The 16,689-nt window shown below is 34.8% G+C and overlaps 2 protein-coding genes across 10 annotated transcripts; both read left to right on the top strand.

Annotated features, from left to right (window-relative positions):
• The first annotated feature begins 33 nt into the window (after positions 1-33).
• On the top strand, positions 34-4,487 carry LOC100115104 (enhancer of mRNA-decapping protein 3). 5 transcript variants are annotated; one of them, XM_016989650.3, is made up of 8 exons: positions 34-377; positions 541-1,270; positions 1,358-1,514; positions 1,746-1,914; positions 2,007-2,257; positions 2,355-2,479; positions 2,562-2,822; positions 2,915-4,487. In XM_016989650.3, exons 4-8 carry the CDS (start codon positions 1,757-1,759, stop codon positions 3,506-3,508), a joined length of 1,389 nt encoding a protein of 462 aa, XP_016845139.1. In that variant the 5' UTR covers positions 34-377; positions 541-1,270; positions 1,358-1,514; positions 1,746-1,756; the 3' UTR covers positions 3,509-4,487. The 5 variants fall into 5 exon arrangements, with proteins under 5 accessions (XP_016845139.1, XP_032454056.1, XP_032454054.1 ...); XM_032598165.1 differs by lacking the exon at positions 34-377 and having other exon boundaries at positions 864-1,270; positions 1,696-1,914; XM_032598163.1 differs by lacking the exons at positions 34-377; positions 541-1,270 and having other exon boundaries at positions 1,282-1,514.
• A 215-nt stretch (positions 4,488-4,702) lies between these two features.
• On the top strand, positions 4,703-14,878 carry Nedd4 (neural precursor cell expressed, developmentally down-regulated 4). 5 transcript variants are annotated; one of them, XM_031926047.2, is made up of 16 exons: positions 4,703-5,339; positions 5,817-6,000; positions 8,187-8,387; positions 8,472-8,632; positions 8,845-9,022; positions 9,226-9,341; positions 9,466-9,604; positions 9,994-10,128; positions 10,575-10,625; positions 10,731-11,001; positions 11,079-11,137; positions 11,214-11,279; positions 11,351-11,580; positions 11,665-11,786; positions 11,900-12,539; positions 13,098-14,878. In XM_031926047.2, the coding sequence occupies exons 2-16, from the start codon at positions 5,839-5,841 to the stop codon at positions 13,198-13,200; spliced, it is 2,634 nt and encodes an 877-aa protein (XP_031781907.1). In that variant the 5' UTR covers positions 4,703-5,339; positions 5,817-5,838; the 3' UTR covers positions 13,201-14,878.
• The last annotated feature ends 1,811 nt before the right edge of the window (positions 14,879-16,689 follow it).

The raw sequence follows: 16,689 nt of genomic DNA, 5'->3' as shown, positions 1-16,689 counted from the left end.
GGTCGGCGCCGTTTTTTGCAGATAGTTCAGATAGTTGCGACGGTCCGAGCGCGAGTGAATATAGGCTCACGGCTGGGTTATAAATAGCCGAGGAAGCGAAAGCACAATAAATTCATGGGAGATGCCTCGACCGAGAGTGAAAGGATCATCGCGTATCGTACACCTAGGGCCACTAGAATTTATATTCCGATCGTCTTGTAATAATTTTTGAATCGCGAATTTGATCGGCCTTGAAACCGCAAAGATTTATGTTTGAGCTCATGTGCATTATATATTACTTTCTAATTATAACATAAATAAGAAAACTTATTATGTTATAATTATGTAGGAGTCAGCTCTGTAACACGCGGAGTAAAACTTGCGTATATGCGATAAAGGTATTTTAAAACTGTTATAAAAATTGATTTTGACGAAAGGGCTGGAAACTCGTTAAATGATATTATAAAACGGATGTTATCTAGCAGCGAGATTAACTGCCACGGATGATTATAGAAAACTTTTTTTGTGAATAACGGTTCTATTTTCCTTGCGTCATTTCAGGATTACGCGATACTAGTGCGGTAAAGCGGTACTAAAGCAGTAAAGTCCTCACGAGGGTGGAATCCCTTTACCCCCATTTTTGCACGAGCGTACTTATATCAGCAGCTTGGCTCATATATATATATTACCTCGCTGCATATGTTTGCATATTATAAGCAAGTTACGTAATATTTATATTTCTTCTAAATGAAAACGGGATTTTGTGTGTCATCACTACATTACAAATGTTTTAAGAAATTTTACGATTTTTCTTTACATTACTCAATTTTCACTTTTGAATTTCCCGCCCTTCAAGCATATTCATGATCTACTGATGAGATATATATATAGGTATTGGCTTTTAGCCGTCATCATATCTCATCGTTTTTTAAATTTATTTATTTATTTATAAGTACAAGTGAGATAAGTTTATTATTCATAAGTATGTACGAATAAATTTAATTATAGGTTAGATTATCAAAATCAAAATACTTTTCGATTTTTTTTCTCGCCAACTTCCCTGATCTGTAGCTAATCGAGCGAGTATAATCGCAAATAACCGTTATACAAGTAATATACGGTATAAATAATTCATGTTTTCTCGCAATATCAAGAGATCTCATCTGCTCGCTCGCGCCGAAAGTCAACTGTAGAGTGTAGACACGGCCTCATGCCTCCTATAGGTATATTGTATCGAAAATACGCGAAGCTGCACTGCACAAGTATAACTATAACACCACTCTATGCGCACGTAAGTATATAGGCGGATACATCTGTTTGCATTTGCGCCTGTCCTATAACCTGTTGTTGCTCTCAGCGTTTTCTCTCTCACCTTCAGGTACATACATACAATACTTACATCGCGTCGAACCGTTGGGTTATAGATCTCGACGAGGAGCGATTACCGGCGACAACGGACTACTCCGTCGCGGAGGTCAACAGTTATAGGCGTATCAAAGGATCACTTGGAGCATCGCTTTCCTCATTTTAGAAACGTAATTGTGCTCGATATTCCAAAGGGCTGAACGTTTGTATTTGTCGTTTTCATTGTTCTGCATCTTTTCTATTTTATCTTGGAGTTTGTCTTGTATTCTTATACTCTTGCTCTTGCCACATAAAGTTTCTTTCAATGACTACATCTAAATAATCTTATACAGACGTTGTTTCTTATTTCAGCTGGAATATCATATAGTCATTCTTAAAGCTTATTTCCTTGCTCTTTCCAGTGCGATTCACGATGTCGGAGCAATTTTTGGGCTGCACTGTGTCCATAAAGTGCGTTGATGATTTAGGTAGCTATCAAGGACAGATTGTTGCCTTGAATGGCCAGAGTGTGACTCTCGCCAAGGCTTTCTGTAATGGTGTTCCTCATAGTTCTTCACATGTAACGCTAAGGTACGCCTCTGCTATTTGTTTTTTGTTAAAACAAAAACACTGCTGCATTGAGTGCAGTTATAAACTCTATGTATACAATATGATATTTTCAGAGCAAAAGACATATTGAATGTAGACATTGTATCAGTAGAAGATCCAAGTACAGCTCAAAAAGATGTACAAGCACAGAGTAAGGTTACTGTTAAAAAGCCGATTGCCAAAAGAGCAGGTAGATCAGTTTCAGAATGCTCTGTACCAATTGTACAACCCCAACCTGCTCAAGTTATGCCTAATGTAAAGAAAGCACCATCCGAGGTCCAGCCTTATGCTGAATTACCCAATACAAATGGAAAAGCTGGTCCAGGTACGAGATTCATATTTTTCAAGTTAAGAAGTGCATGAGTTTGTACAATCCTTTTGCGTTTTATTATAACTTAGATGTCTTGAACATTTTCATATAGGAACATCTAGGACATCTAGAAAAAAGATGAGTGAAAGAGATGAGCAAGCTTTTGGCACACCTATCGATCAGTCTTTACATCAAGAATTTGACTTTGAAAAGAATTTAGCTCTGTTCAACAAAGAGGTAGCTATTGTTACTATAAATTAAACACATAGCACGTGCTGTATGCAAGTCTATCTGGAAAATAAAATAAATAAAATTTTAGGCTGTTTGGCAAGAAATCAATTCTAAAAAACCAGAAGTGGTACAACAATCCCAGAATAGAAGCGGCAACAAAGCCAGATACAGGCATGACGAAAACGTGATTGAATCAGAACCTACTGCTCTAAGGCAAATTGCTGTACCAGGTGGAGGTTCCAAGGAATATGTCACGGATGATGGTTTGGTAATTCCCAGTATAACATTGGATCTGCAACGGCAGTTGATCGGTGCTGCGGATCGGCTCGGAATTAGTTGGGAACGTAGGGTCCGTGTGAATCTTCTATTATATCTATCTAATATAAATTATTCATTTTATTTCAAAATATATTCAAGTTCTGATCGTTATTGTCTTCGCAGGTTGAATTACTTGGTCGAGCAGGTACAGAAATAATCTTACAACTACTAGGCGGCGCTCATCGTCTGAACCCGAATAATGCGCACCAAAGGCCGACGGTTGTAGCGCTTTGCGGCCCGCACAGATCTGGTGCGGCAGGCATCAACTGTGTCCGACAGCTTTCCAGCCACGGTGTCAAAACGGTCGTATACGTCGAAAGTTCAGACGACATTTCTTTGCTGCAGGAACTATCTCTCTACAAGCTCACGGGTCATAAGGTCGAGACAGAGGTTAAGAAGCTTCCACCCGTAGCTGACCTTATAATCGTCGCTCTATACGAGGAGAAGTCGCCTAGAGATGTGACACCAGTAGCCAAATGGGCTAATGGCAATCGAGCCTCAATACTTGCAATCGAGCCTCCGTCTAGCGGCACTCCAGGCATTATCAGCAAGTACAGCTTGGTTTCGGGTCTGCCTCTTTCGCATTGTGCTGAGAATGGCAGACTGTATCTGTGCAACTTGGCCCTGCCCAGCAAAGTTTTTTGCGATGTGGGTATCACCTACAGGTCACCTTTCGGACCTAAGTTCGTCATACCTTTACACCTCAACAGTTCCTAGCAATTTCGCAAAGGCTCCTGAGTTTGTGATCGATCGACTGACGACGAAGAATATGATTAAGATGATGAAGATGCCGCAATGGTTCGATGTACTTTGACAAAGCTTGCGTTTAGTGTAAGCGCGTCGCATATTACATATACTGATGATAAGGAACACGCCTTTGTATACTGTTGGGGCGATGATGATCCTAGCTTCGTCTGAATGATAATACTTAACAATCGCATGTGTATTATCCTCTGAAACAAGACTCACACTACACAATCACCTCTGCGCATGGCGGCAAGAAGAATTAAGCGATTGCTCATAGCTCATATGTCTGTAGGTGTAGTGTTTGTATACCCTGACTGAAATGTCACTTGAAAGACAGTTGGAAATTCGATGTAAATTTGCGACGATTTCTAATCATAAAAGCTTAAACTAATTAAATCTCACTATGTACTAAAATATCATTAACAACCTTGGGGTTTCAATTGTTTCGCGTAGAGACTTTCAACCAGGGTTCATCGTCTTATGAATGTATGAAAGATTGATATGAGGATATAAAGGTGTTACTAACAAGGAAAATAAAAATGAGGCAACACTAGGACGATTGAGAGTGTACAGAAGCTATAATTGTATTCTAAATTTGAGCAAGCAACGCTTGCATTATTTTTTACTATTTTTAAAAGATAGGACTTGGTTCACCATAGTAATTGTGATTTCCAAGAGTCAAGCTAATTTGCGTCAAGAAATCTGCGTCAAGAAATCTATTACGATTCTTGGCCAGAAACACCAATTTCTTTGAGGTATAAATGATAAATATTTTTACTTGTGTTTTTTGAAGGAGAAGTGAACGTCAATTTTAATCGTCGCACTATTAATAATTTATTCACATTTTATACATAATAGTGAAAAATATGCTGACATCCGAGAACTGATTTGTGTAAGCTTACTTATTAATTTCTTATTAAACTATGATATATTAAACTCCCTAAAAAAATAAGTGTATTTAAACACGTCTATTTTCCCATTAAAATTGTTTCGTAAAATGCACGAACTCGAACTTTCCCCGCACTTGTGTATCCGCGACTTTACCTGGCGCTTTTTTACTTACCTCTGCATAATTCATTAAGAAGCTCATTCCATATACGTAATGGGAATCGGTGGCAAGAGAGCGTGCAGCGTTTTCTTTTTTGTCAATACTTTGATAAGCCAGCGTCGACGGCGTCGTTGTCATTGTGATCGTTCGAGCAAGTGCACATTAGGTATCCGCTTTATCTCTTAATACTTCTGCGAAGCTCATAGTACGCGTTATCGCATTCTGATTTAAAGCCATTTCTTATCTATCATCAGCAGAGCGAGTAGTTTAATTTTATATTTTTCCGCCGTGCTTCTATATGTGTGTCGAGAGAGCGATTTCCGTCCGACGAAGAATGCGCTAACAAGTGCGTCGTCATACGTCGATCGTCGTTCGGTTCGGATGAGGTGAAATTTTTTAAAAATCGTCATCTCGCCGCGCGACGCCACAAGTGGGAAAATTTTCAGTCATCGTACACTGAAAGTGGCCTTTTTACATAACGGCGATGCGAGCAGCCGTCTTATTGTTGCAGCTGTCGATTCCTTCTTACGATCTCGTTGCTCTGCCTGTTTTGCGCTGATTCAGTACGTGTCTATATGATCTGCGTTGCTCAAGTGAAGTTTTGTGCAATATGCTCCATGTGTATTGAGTGTACTTGTTTCTGCTCTAAACGTGACAAAAAAATAGTGTAGAATTTTATAACGACTCATCGAGTAATGGACTTGTATTTATACCATATCCGCATGGATAAGAGGCGCAAGTGTGCAAGTTAAGGTGAGGCTCGCGAAAAGTTTCGTTTTTTTTGTCAATTCAAAAAAAAAAAATTCATTTTTTTAAATGTTTAGTGTTGTTTCTGAAGTTGCGATATGCAATGTTAAGTCTATGATAAATTTATAATAATGCAATAATATGAAATATTGATGGTGTCACTGTATATGAGTAATTTTTATGATTCTAACAGTACTATTACCGAATTTTCTTGTAAAATTGAACGTTTCACTATTGAATTACTAGTTTTATAGTGTTTAAATTTATTCTCTAACTGGTATAAGGAAAGGCTCAAACGATTTACAATAATTTATGACCTCAAAGGGGAATATCTATAAAATAATTCTAAAAGTAAGCTTTTACAACCCAGAATCAAATAAATTGCATTTTCAAACAAACAAAATAAAAGGGCATTGTAACTTCTGAACCAATACTCAATTTAAACGATGTATTCTTTCAAATTAACAAAAAGTTTGACGCCAGTTTGACAGGTTTTAAGGAAATAATGCCAGGTACCTTGACATATCCAATGTACGCTTGCGTGGAACCACCTCAACCCAGACGCAGAGCTCACTCATGGACCCATCACCATCGCCTATCATATAATCAGCAGAATGCTGAGCACAACACTAGACCTACCAGAGTCTCGTTAGCCCATCCTCCTGTAGTAAGAGCACACAATACATCTTTCTTAGTCTTAAACGTACTTTGCAGATCTGGCAATACATGACTTATGTATAGCACACTTCCAGATGTGTTTGAGTGTATATGTATACGTGGTTATTATTTAGAAAAAAGTAAACTTAGTGCCAGATTATTGAATAAACAAAAGTGATATTTTGAATATAATACTACAACATACGTATCCATATTGTGGACACACATAAGGCTTCTTAAACTTCCTATTTAACATAAAAAATTCACATACAGAAAAGGTATGTTGATGAGATGCTTTCATTTTTTCCAGTGGTAAAGTTTTTTATGAACGTGCAGTATGCTTCTATTTCAGTACTAATGTTTGCACTACACATATTTAATATGGAAAATTGTTGATAAAAATAAAATAAAATAATAATTGTTTTAAATTCATTAAAAAAAATGGTTTCTTATAATCACGGATTTAGATACCTAATTATTATTAGAGTAAAATACACAGTCGTACTGAATGTAATAGGCAAGCTAAGCGCGATATCGCTTGGAAAAAATCAATATGTAAATTACACTGGCATTGAAAATAATTGTAGTACAGTTAACAAACACTATAAGGTACGCGACAAAGTCCATTTCAAATGAGCAACGCAGTGTTGCCGCAAGCAAACTTTTTGGCGGGAAATAAGTTTAGTTTGAAAAGTCAATATATATGTGTGTGTGTGTGTGTGTGTGTAACGTAATACGTAAATATAGAGTTTATTGCTAAAAACTTACAACAATTTTTAGACAGTTGAGTAAACGTATATTATTGGTCTATATTGTTTATAATATTGCATATTATATCAATAAAACAAGTATAATGAACGTGTAAGAGCTAATACGCAGTGCTACACGCAGTACAGAGAGATAATTTCTGTAATGGAACAGTTGAGAGAACCTCGTTTGAAAAAACGATTTGACAACTGATGATTTGCACTTAAAATATTGCAACAACACAGCACAAAAGGCGTTACAGTAAAAGCCGCAAACTCGTTAAATATCCAATCAATCCTTAGTATACTTGGCTCGAATTAGTGCAAATCAAAGCCAACATCAACGTCGACTTTCCGACCGCGACACAATATAGGGTCCCTATATATACTTATACGTATTATATATAGGTGGTGGCGCGCGGCTGGCGCAGTGTTGGCACTGGCAATCGCTGAATCATGTGGTGATGTAGTCGCAGCTTAATCATACAGTATATGTATAAATATATAGCTATATAGCTACAACGGGCCACAAGTAAAAAGGGGAAAGGCAGCCATCTTTGAAAACGGGCAACATGTCACATCCGTCTCTCTCATGATATTCCGTGACGTAGTGGGGTTAAGAACAAAATAGGTTTCTTGAATGGCAGCCGAGAATTACAAGTGCGAATCCTGTTATTAATTCTCTGCTAAGCTGGGGGAGCGCAAGGGTAAAGTTAAAAGGCGAAGCAGCAAAGCGCGCGGCACGCAGCAGCCGAGGACCCGACAACAGCACCCGCACGTCTCGTTAATGGCAGAGGAAAATGTCTACGGCTACAATCCGACAGTCGGCGCCGACGGGAACGACGTACGTAAATCCCCCCTCATGACAGTTGTCTGACAAGAGGCCAAGCGTCCCGCCTCCTGCCTCTGGTTTTCTATTTCTCAACTGGACTCGCGCTTTTACCGAGTCCGATCCACGCTTTGCTCTTCCTCTCCCTTCTTTGCGCCCTTATATCGCAGTTTGCTCGGTGACCTGCACCTGCGGCAATTGCACACACTCGGCGACGCACGAATAACTGTTGTTTTCAGATTAATGCAAATTCCACCTGCTGATGGGGGATATTGTTGCTCACTCTACTTATTGCACTGGCTTCTTGCCATTCGTGCAATAATACCCCTGCACTGTTTCATCTCCATGTCTTATTGTGATGATTTGTATTAATTGAACACCTGCCGAGTTACTGGATTCTTTCATTTCTCATAGCTCTACCCTTGCTCTTCTTTATGTGATGCTCTGCATTTTATACTCGTACTGTATGATGCTCCAAAAACTACAATGCATTGTCTTGCAAAAAATTCAATGTACCACTAGTAATCGGTGATGCATAGTGCAATTGCCTTTGCACACCACTCGACACTATTCCAATGCACTTGAACTGTTAAAAGCAATTAACTATTTTTGTGCACCTAGAGAGAAGAGGCTACAAGCAGGTTGAGGTTGAGGGTACTCGCAGGCCATAATCTAGCTAGGAAGGACATATTTGGAGCCAGCGATCCCTATGTTCGCTTAGAGTTAAATACCATCAATGGCAATGAGACTGTGGATGCTGTACTTACAAAGACGAAGAAGAAAACTCTAAACCCAAAATGGTCCGAAGAATTTATATTCAGAGTGAGTTTTTATAAGTCCTTTGTGTTGAGTAATGCTTTATGCTTTCCAAAATGTTTATTGATTCTATTATTCGAATCATCCTAGGTTAAACCTCTGGAGCACAAATTGGTATTGCAAGTATTCGATGAGAATAGATTAACAAGAGATGATTTTCTTGGAATGGTAGAACTGACTTTAAACAGCTTGCCAAAAGAACAGGAAGGCCGAACCATTCCCAATAAACAATACATTCTTCGCCCCAGAAAGTGAGTTCTGAACTGTTTTTTTCTCACTTCAATTGCTTATGCATTATGTATTTTATGAGTCATCTTTGATTCATAGCTATGTTATTTTGAATACAAACAATTTTAAAATATTACCATAATTACCATGATAATAATGATAAAATTATCGTCAATGTTTTCTTTATTAGTATACTGTATAGTTTATGCGTTAAAAACATTTTTTTATGTTGCAGTACAAATCAAAGATCCAAAGTTAAAGGAACTTTGGAAATATATCATGCCTATGTATCAGATTCAAATGGTGCCATTGACAACGGCGATGCTGATGCAGCATCCGATTCTGGAGGATGGGAACTTTTGGACCAACCGACACCAACTTCTAATCTCACACCAGAAGAGCAACCTGCTGAGGTAAAAATAATTTTTTTACAGGTTTCTTCAATATTTGTATATGTGTACAGATTTTGAAAGCATTGTTAGTGTTTAAAAATGTTATTTGTTATTGCAAATTTATCAAAGAGCATGGTGCACAAAAATTGTTATGCACACAAAAATGCCAATATACTATAAACTGGTGCAATAAATTTATTCATTTTTTTTTTTTTATTAATCAGGTGACATCGATTGGTCCACTACCTCCAGGATGGGAAGAGAGACAAGATGCCAATGGAAGAACGTATTATGTTAATCATATAGCAAGATTTACACAATGGGATCGACCAACTGTGGCGTAAGTTTCTGAATAATTAGTACTACCTATTTTTCAGACAATATCAATGTCAGTATGAAATTTTGTTGAATTCTCAAATTCCTGTACTTGTAGATTATTTCAAATATGTAATATATTTTCTTAGGAATGTTATGCCAACTGGAGGTGTAACACAAGAACAACGAAACCTGGATACTGCTGCAACAGAATTTCAAAGACGATTCCACATTAGTGTGGATGATGCAGAAAGTAGACAAAGAACTTCTGGTATCAGCATTACGCCGGTAAGATTTAAATTATTTTGCTCTTTCACAATTTTATCGTAACATCTTTGATTTTGTTAGTTAATATCAATAATTGATGCTACGTAAAACTGGGATATTCAATATTCTATGACTCATATCCACATTGTAGCAAATGTAGCATATAGTATAACCTTTCAAAAATTGGCATACAAAACGTTAATAATACGTTTGTCTAAGTACAAGTAAAAGCAAATAATTGTTATGAATATTCATTATAAATTAAAAATTACATCAAATATAAATAAATTATAAAATTGGATTAGATTTTTCTATGCATTATAACAATTGGTTATGAAAATTTAAACAAAAATATATCAAATAAGTAGCATGCTGTATGTAGCATTTTGTGCATGTTTTGTATATATAAGGATGGTGAAATGTCTCCGGAGGTGGATGACGAATGTGAGGGTAGAAATCTAAGGGAGAGGGTAACAGATAATGCATCTGGCGCCCCTGGAGATTCAATCAATCGACCTGATAATGAGGCTGATCATGAGAATCAGGTACATTATAATTTTCCCAATTATCAGGACGAATTTTATTTAGTAAACACCTGAACATATCTGAAACGATTTATTTAATTAAAGTTTTTGTATCCAATGCTTCTGATTTTTTTACTAAAATTTTAATTTCTTTTTTATTAATCTGTATATATGTACAGATTACAAAAGCATTGTTAGTGTTTGGAAATGTTATTTGTTATTGCGAATTTATCAAAGAGCATGGTGCACAAAAATTGTTATGTACACAAAAATGTCAATAGTCTTACAAAGTCAAATAAATTGTTTATAATATAAATGTTAGAAGAAATCAACTCAAGCACACGCAATTTCTTTTACATTTATAAACGTAATAACATATTTAGTGATACGATAAGAAAATATTATGATGTAGTTGTAGCATAGTAAATAAACTAAATGTATGGTAATTTTTTTTCATTTATCTGTAGAACGATGACAATGTAGATAGTCCAGCTGGTTCTAGAAGATCATCTGAACAGGTATTTTATCTCTTAAAATTAACTATAGTTATATTAAGCATATTATACTTTTATACATCTGTTAATAATGCAAAATAACCCATTAACCATATCGAAATAAAACAGATGATAATCGAGAGTCCAAAGCCAGTAAACGACGAAGGTCTACCTCCAGGCTGGAGTATGCAGTTGGCTCCGAATGGCCGAATGTTCTTCATCGATCACAATGAGAGAGCTACGACGTGGGTTGATCCAAGAACAGGCAGACCAAGCTCAATACCCTGGCACAATGTGCCTTCGGCGACACCAAGGAGTGACATTGACCAACTGGGACCGTTGCCTGAGGGGTGGGAGGAAAGGGTACATTCTGATGGCAGAATTTTCTTCATTGATCACAGTATGTAATCGTATTAAAAAGTTGTTTTATATGATCAGGGTTCTATCTTATTACTGATTAAATTATTATCTATGTAGATACAAGAACAACCCAATGGGAAGATCCTCGAATGTCAAATCCTCAAATTGCAGGACCAGTGAGTAACAATGCAAATTGTAATAATTAAAAAGTGAATCTCAAACCTCGGTGATTATGTAATTTTCCATTTTCAGGCCGTTCCATATTCTAGAGATTATAAGCGTAAATATGAATACTTGAAATCTCAATTAAGAAAACCAGTAAGTTTAACACCTTAAGACTTAGAATAATTTATATAAAAAGTTTGGCTTAACGTATCAATCTGTTTTAGAACAACGTCCCGAATAAATTCGAAATCAAAGTTGGCCGAAACAACATTCTGGAAGATTCATATCGTATTATTAGTTCTGTAAATAGGGTTGAAATTCTTAAAACGAAATTGTGGGTTGAGTTTGAGGGTGAAGTTGGCCTTGATTATGGTGGCCTAGCGCGTGAATGGTTCTTTTTATTATCCAAAGAGATGTTCAACCCATACTATGGCTTATTTGAATACTCAGCAATGTGAGTGATTTATTTAACGTTTTTAAAAATTTGTTAATGCAAAACTGCTATACATAATCATGTTTTCAATTGCTTTTTGAATAGGGATAATTATACCTTACAAATCAACCCATTTTCGGGAGTGTGCAATGAAGAACATTTGAATTATTTCAAATTCATCGGACGTATAGCCGGCATGGCTGTATATCACGGAAAACTGTTAGATGGTTAGTTTTTATGCTTTTAAGTGATACGTTTTATGAACTCTACTTAAAAAAATAGATTCCTACTCAAACAATCGCTTTGTCAAGAAGTTTATAGCGTCAACTTGATTTTTCAGCCTTTTTCATACGACCATTCTATAAGATGATGCTGAGCAAGACAATCGATCTAAAGGATATGGAGAGCGTAGATACTGAGTACTACAATTCTCTGCTATGGATTAAGGAGAATGATCCAAGCGAGCTTGAGTTGACATTCTGCGTTGATGAAGAATCTTTCGGTCACACGTCTCAACGCGAGCTCAAGACCAACGGCGCTAATGTACCAGTGACCAATGAAAATAAAGACGAATATATAAGTCTGGTGATACAGTGGCGTTTTGTATCGCGTGTCCAGGAGCAAATGAATGCCTTCCTCGAGGGCTTCAATGCCCTGGTGCCTTTGACCCTCGTCAAGATCTTCGATGAGAACGAGCTTGAACTTCTCATGTGCGGCATCCAACACATCGACGTCAAGGACTGGAAACAGAATACCTTGTACAAGGGTGACTATCACGCAAACCACATAACCGTCCAGTGGTTTTGGAGGGTGGTGCTGTCATTCAATAATGAAATGCGTGCGAGATTACTGCAGTTCGTTACAGGCACGTCGCGAGTGCCCATGAATGGTTTTAAGGAGCTTTATGGCAGCAACGGACCGCAGCTTTTTACTATTGAAAAGTGGGGCACACCCGACAACTATCCTCGGGCCCATACTTGGTGAGTTCTCTATTTAGATTTTTTAAAAACATTATTGTTTACAATAACAAATAATCGTTGCTTTTTATTCTTCTAATAATAATCTCAACTTATTGAGTACAAACGATAAAAGATAAATGCAAAAGTTTTAAATAAATTTAACAAAAAGTAAAACAGAGTAAGTGTAGAGATAAATAAAAAATTTATAAAGAATCCACCGAGTGTCAACAACTTAAACGATTTTTAAAGTAAGCGCACAAAGTATTGATTTGCCCAAGGTCAGCGTTCAAAGAAATTGACTGCTGCCTTTCTCAGTGAACAATTATTTTATAACTTTAAAATTGTAGTACTTCTTTCGTGTCTACTGGGCATTTCAAGTTGGCAAATTAAAGTTCTTAATTATTTTAATAGTATAATAATAACTCTTTATTTGTTGTATAGATTTTTATTTGTTAACAGTTACATATAATATATACTTACATAAAATCTTAGTAGATAATTTGAATTCTTAATTATTGTAAAAATAGTCGTTACTATATTTTCCTTATAACATTTTGGATTTTTTAATTTTACTTACAGTTTCAATCGCATCGATCTGCCGCCCTACGAGAGTTACCAACAACTCAGGGACAAGCTAATCAAAGCGATCGAGGGCTCGCAAGGATTTGCTGGGGTGGATTAGCGCGAGATTCCGTTTTTCATGATGATACCTGTAATATAATGTATATATGTATACGTATATGCATACTAGATGCTAACTTTTTCTCTAAAGCTATATTATTTTACTTCTACTTTTTAAGAAACAAACGAATTGGTAATACATAATTCCATTATCGATGAATGAATTAAAAAAAAGAGATTAAAAAGGAAATCATGTTCAAGGGCGATAGTATTAAAAAAAAAAGAAAAAAACGAAGTAATAATGACGAAAAAATAACAGCTGTTGATAAAACTTAACTATAACTTTTTGAAATTTCCGATTTCGATTCTTATACAATTCTTAATGCATTTACAATTGAAGGCTCGCAAAACTCGACGAGAGTAAAAATATGTGACGATTCTTGTTTCAGAATGAAACTCAACAATCGACTTGACGTATATTTAATATACAAAACACTTTAGTCGTGGGTCGTGGGAATATGCGAGAGAGAAATGAAAATAGAATTATAATAATGATGATGATGATAAAAAAGTAAAAAGATAAATCGAACGTTAGATATTGCATATATGAAGAAAAATTTCTAAGTGATATATTGTTCGGTATTGAACATAAAGTGCTTCATAGATTTACTAATCAATTATAAAATTGTAAATATGTTTCTAACACGAATGAAAATTCTCTAGTTGACTATGATATTCCATTTATGAGTATTGTTTTTTGTTTGTTTGTTTTTTTTTGACGGATCCACTGCGTCAAGCGGAATTTAGTTATTATATTATGCAATGACGAGAATATATAAGAAAACACATTTTAAACGTTTACACATGAAATAAGCTCACATAGATTTATAATGTATTTATTAAGTCGCTCCCATTGGCCTATTGTATGTCGTCGAGTACTCTGTAAAAGTCCAATGCTTTATTTGTTTATCTTTGATAGAAGTATTTTTAAACTTGAAAATATTTATTTGTTATTCTTCCCTCAAAAATATTTATATATAAATGTACATGATTGTATGAATTTGTTTCCTGGCCTTTCGATTACGTAATGACATTTATGCGTGTTTTTTCTCCACTTTATTGTATATTTAGCTGTGAATAAGTATTGAAACATTTATACGCGTACAGCTCAAAATAAAAGTAGAGCAATGTTATGAATGGATATAATCAATTATTTGAAATAAACTCCCATTTTTTATGTAAACTGTTCTTGTAAAGCGCCCTTGTCTTGCATAATTGCATGATTATAATAATTAAATAACTCTACTTTTATTCTGGGTTACCCAGGATATCTGACAATTTTAGATGAACTTTTAATGTTAATTCTTTTAAGAAAAATATCAATTGTTTATTAATTATACAAATTTATTAAATATTTTCTTTTAATGAATAAAAATAGATGAACAATAAAAAAGGATTTTTTTGTATTGATAAAAGTATGATTTATAAGTAATTTTGTTATAAAGTGAGCACGTCAAAACTCGTATGGTTTAGTGGCGTTACTGTACATGTCTGAGAATTTTTAAATTTTAAAAATTGTAGAATAACATTGAATAACATCAAATCTATTGACTGTATAATACCAAAAAAGGAGACTCGTAATGTTTATAGTTTTTTTTTACGTCAGGCTGCAACTGAAAATGTGTTTTTCTGCTAAATTGTTAATAAATTGTTGTCATAGTTGACAAAGCCTTAAAAAACTGTAGCTACATAAAATGTTCAGTTGTACTCAGTCGTTAAATAAAAAAAATGGCTGTAGAAATATTATTGGAATGCGAAGCTATTAAATAGTCAACAAGACAACGAGTTCGGCGAATGCGATAGACCTACGGAGCTCAAAGCTTGAAAAGTTATTGCACTATACATATAATGATAATAATAATAATAATAATAATAATACAGTTTCAATTAAACGAGTATTTTCGAAGCCTGAGGTGTGAATAATAGTTATAATAAGAATAATAGTTAGAATAAGAATAATAATAGTAAGTGCACGTTTCGCAAAATCAAATTTATTTTTGCGTTGACTTTAAAAGTTAGTAATAACATTTTAACATTATTAATGGTATAATACGTAGTAAAAATAGAAAAAAAGTACATCGCTACTTCATTGATTCTTTTGCTGAAAAATAAGTATTATTTGAGTTGCATACGTTTGTAGATTTGAGAACAAAGTATAAAAATTGAAAGTCATGAAATTTTCAAAAGTTTATCTCATTGATGTCAGTCAAAATGGATTCTTTAATGAATCAAACAAAGGAAAGTAACATGGGTGTTTATCTTCATTTAGTGTAGATTATACCAGTTATCGATATCAAGTACTAACATTGTTTCTTTTTATGAGAAAAGAAGCGTGCATATTTTTCTCTATATCTTTATAATTAGCAGAGAACAACCTCTGCGCTCGATTAAAAACATAAATTAATATATGTTTTAAGCTTTGTCTGTCGCATCACAAGTGTGTCAATTATATCAAAAAAGTGTTTTCTGTTTCTTACTGTCGCGTCTTGCGTCATTTTTAAGGCTTGTTGTTTCTAAAGTCAAAAGGTTTGCTTCTCAGATGAAAAAATAATGCAATGCTTTTTCTCTTGTTATCAGTCTCGGAGTTTCCGTTAGTAATATTTGCAAAAAATACACTTAATAATTTTATATTCTTTGTCCTTATATAGCCAACAAAAGTTAACGAAGGTGTTATGTTTTTCTAATTTTATTACTAGATACTTTTATTGAATACTGACCTATAATTGCTGACAATTATGCTTATATAATTTTTTAACACTGAGTTAATAGAAAGTTTTCTAAACCGTTACTAAGATGTATAATTTTAATGTCAGCAGCTTAATTTTGAAAAATCGGGATGAAATATTATCTTTAAAGTACGAAATCACAACAATTTAATTAGTTTCCTTTGGAAAAAAATTACAGTTCTACAAGGTAAATGTCGAAACTTTTAAATTAATGATTGCGTCATTACAATTGTGTCAGTATATAATACACAAACGAGGTTAATACAATTTTGCCGATTTATAAGGATAGAAAAAAAAGGTATCACCGCAATACAAGAAGATGTTACCAAGTTGCTTTTTGGGTTGGCTAACACTTCTATGTAGTATATGTCTTCGTTAATTCTTTGATTGTACCGACGAAAACGTGGTTAAGCTAATTCAGAGTGAAGCCCATTTTGGCCACTGACCATAGGCGAGTAAGAACAACAACAAAAAAAAGTAAATGATACACAGGAAAAAGTACGATTAAAGGTGTTGTCATAAGCGAGTGTATAACAAAGCGTTTGTATTTTAGAAATATCTACTATTTATTTATTGAACCATATGAAATTTAATAATCAGTTATTTTTAACGATTATATGAAACAAAACGAAAAATAAGTTGAAATAAAACAATTGGTCTATATTCTTGTATTCCACAAATTGAAAGGTTTCACATACACTAACTTATGTACCCCTGGTATTAAGTAGAAATTAGAGAGTTGTAAAAAATTAACGTAATATATA

The sequence above is a fragment of the Nasonia vitripennis genome, chromosome 3 (genome assembly GCF_009193385.2).
Source record: "Nasonia vitripennis strain AsymCx chromosome 3, Nvit_psr_1.1, whole genome shotgun sequence".
In the NCBI taxonomy this organism is placed as follows: domain Eukaryota; kingdom Metazoa; phylum Arthropoda; class Insecta; order Hymenoptera; family Pteromalidae; genus Nasonia; species Nasonia vitripennis.
The sequence above is the reverse complement of the archived record's forward strand: the minus strand, read 5'-3'. Positions and strand labels throughout refer to the sequence as shown.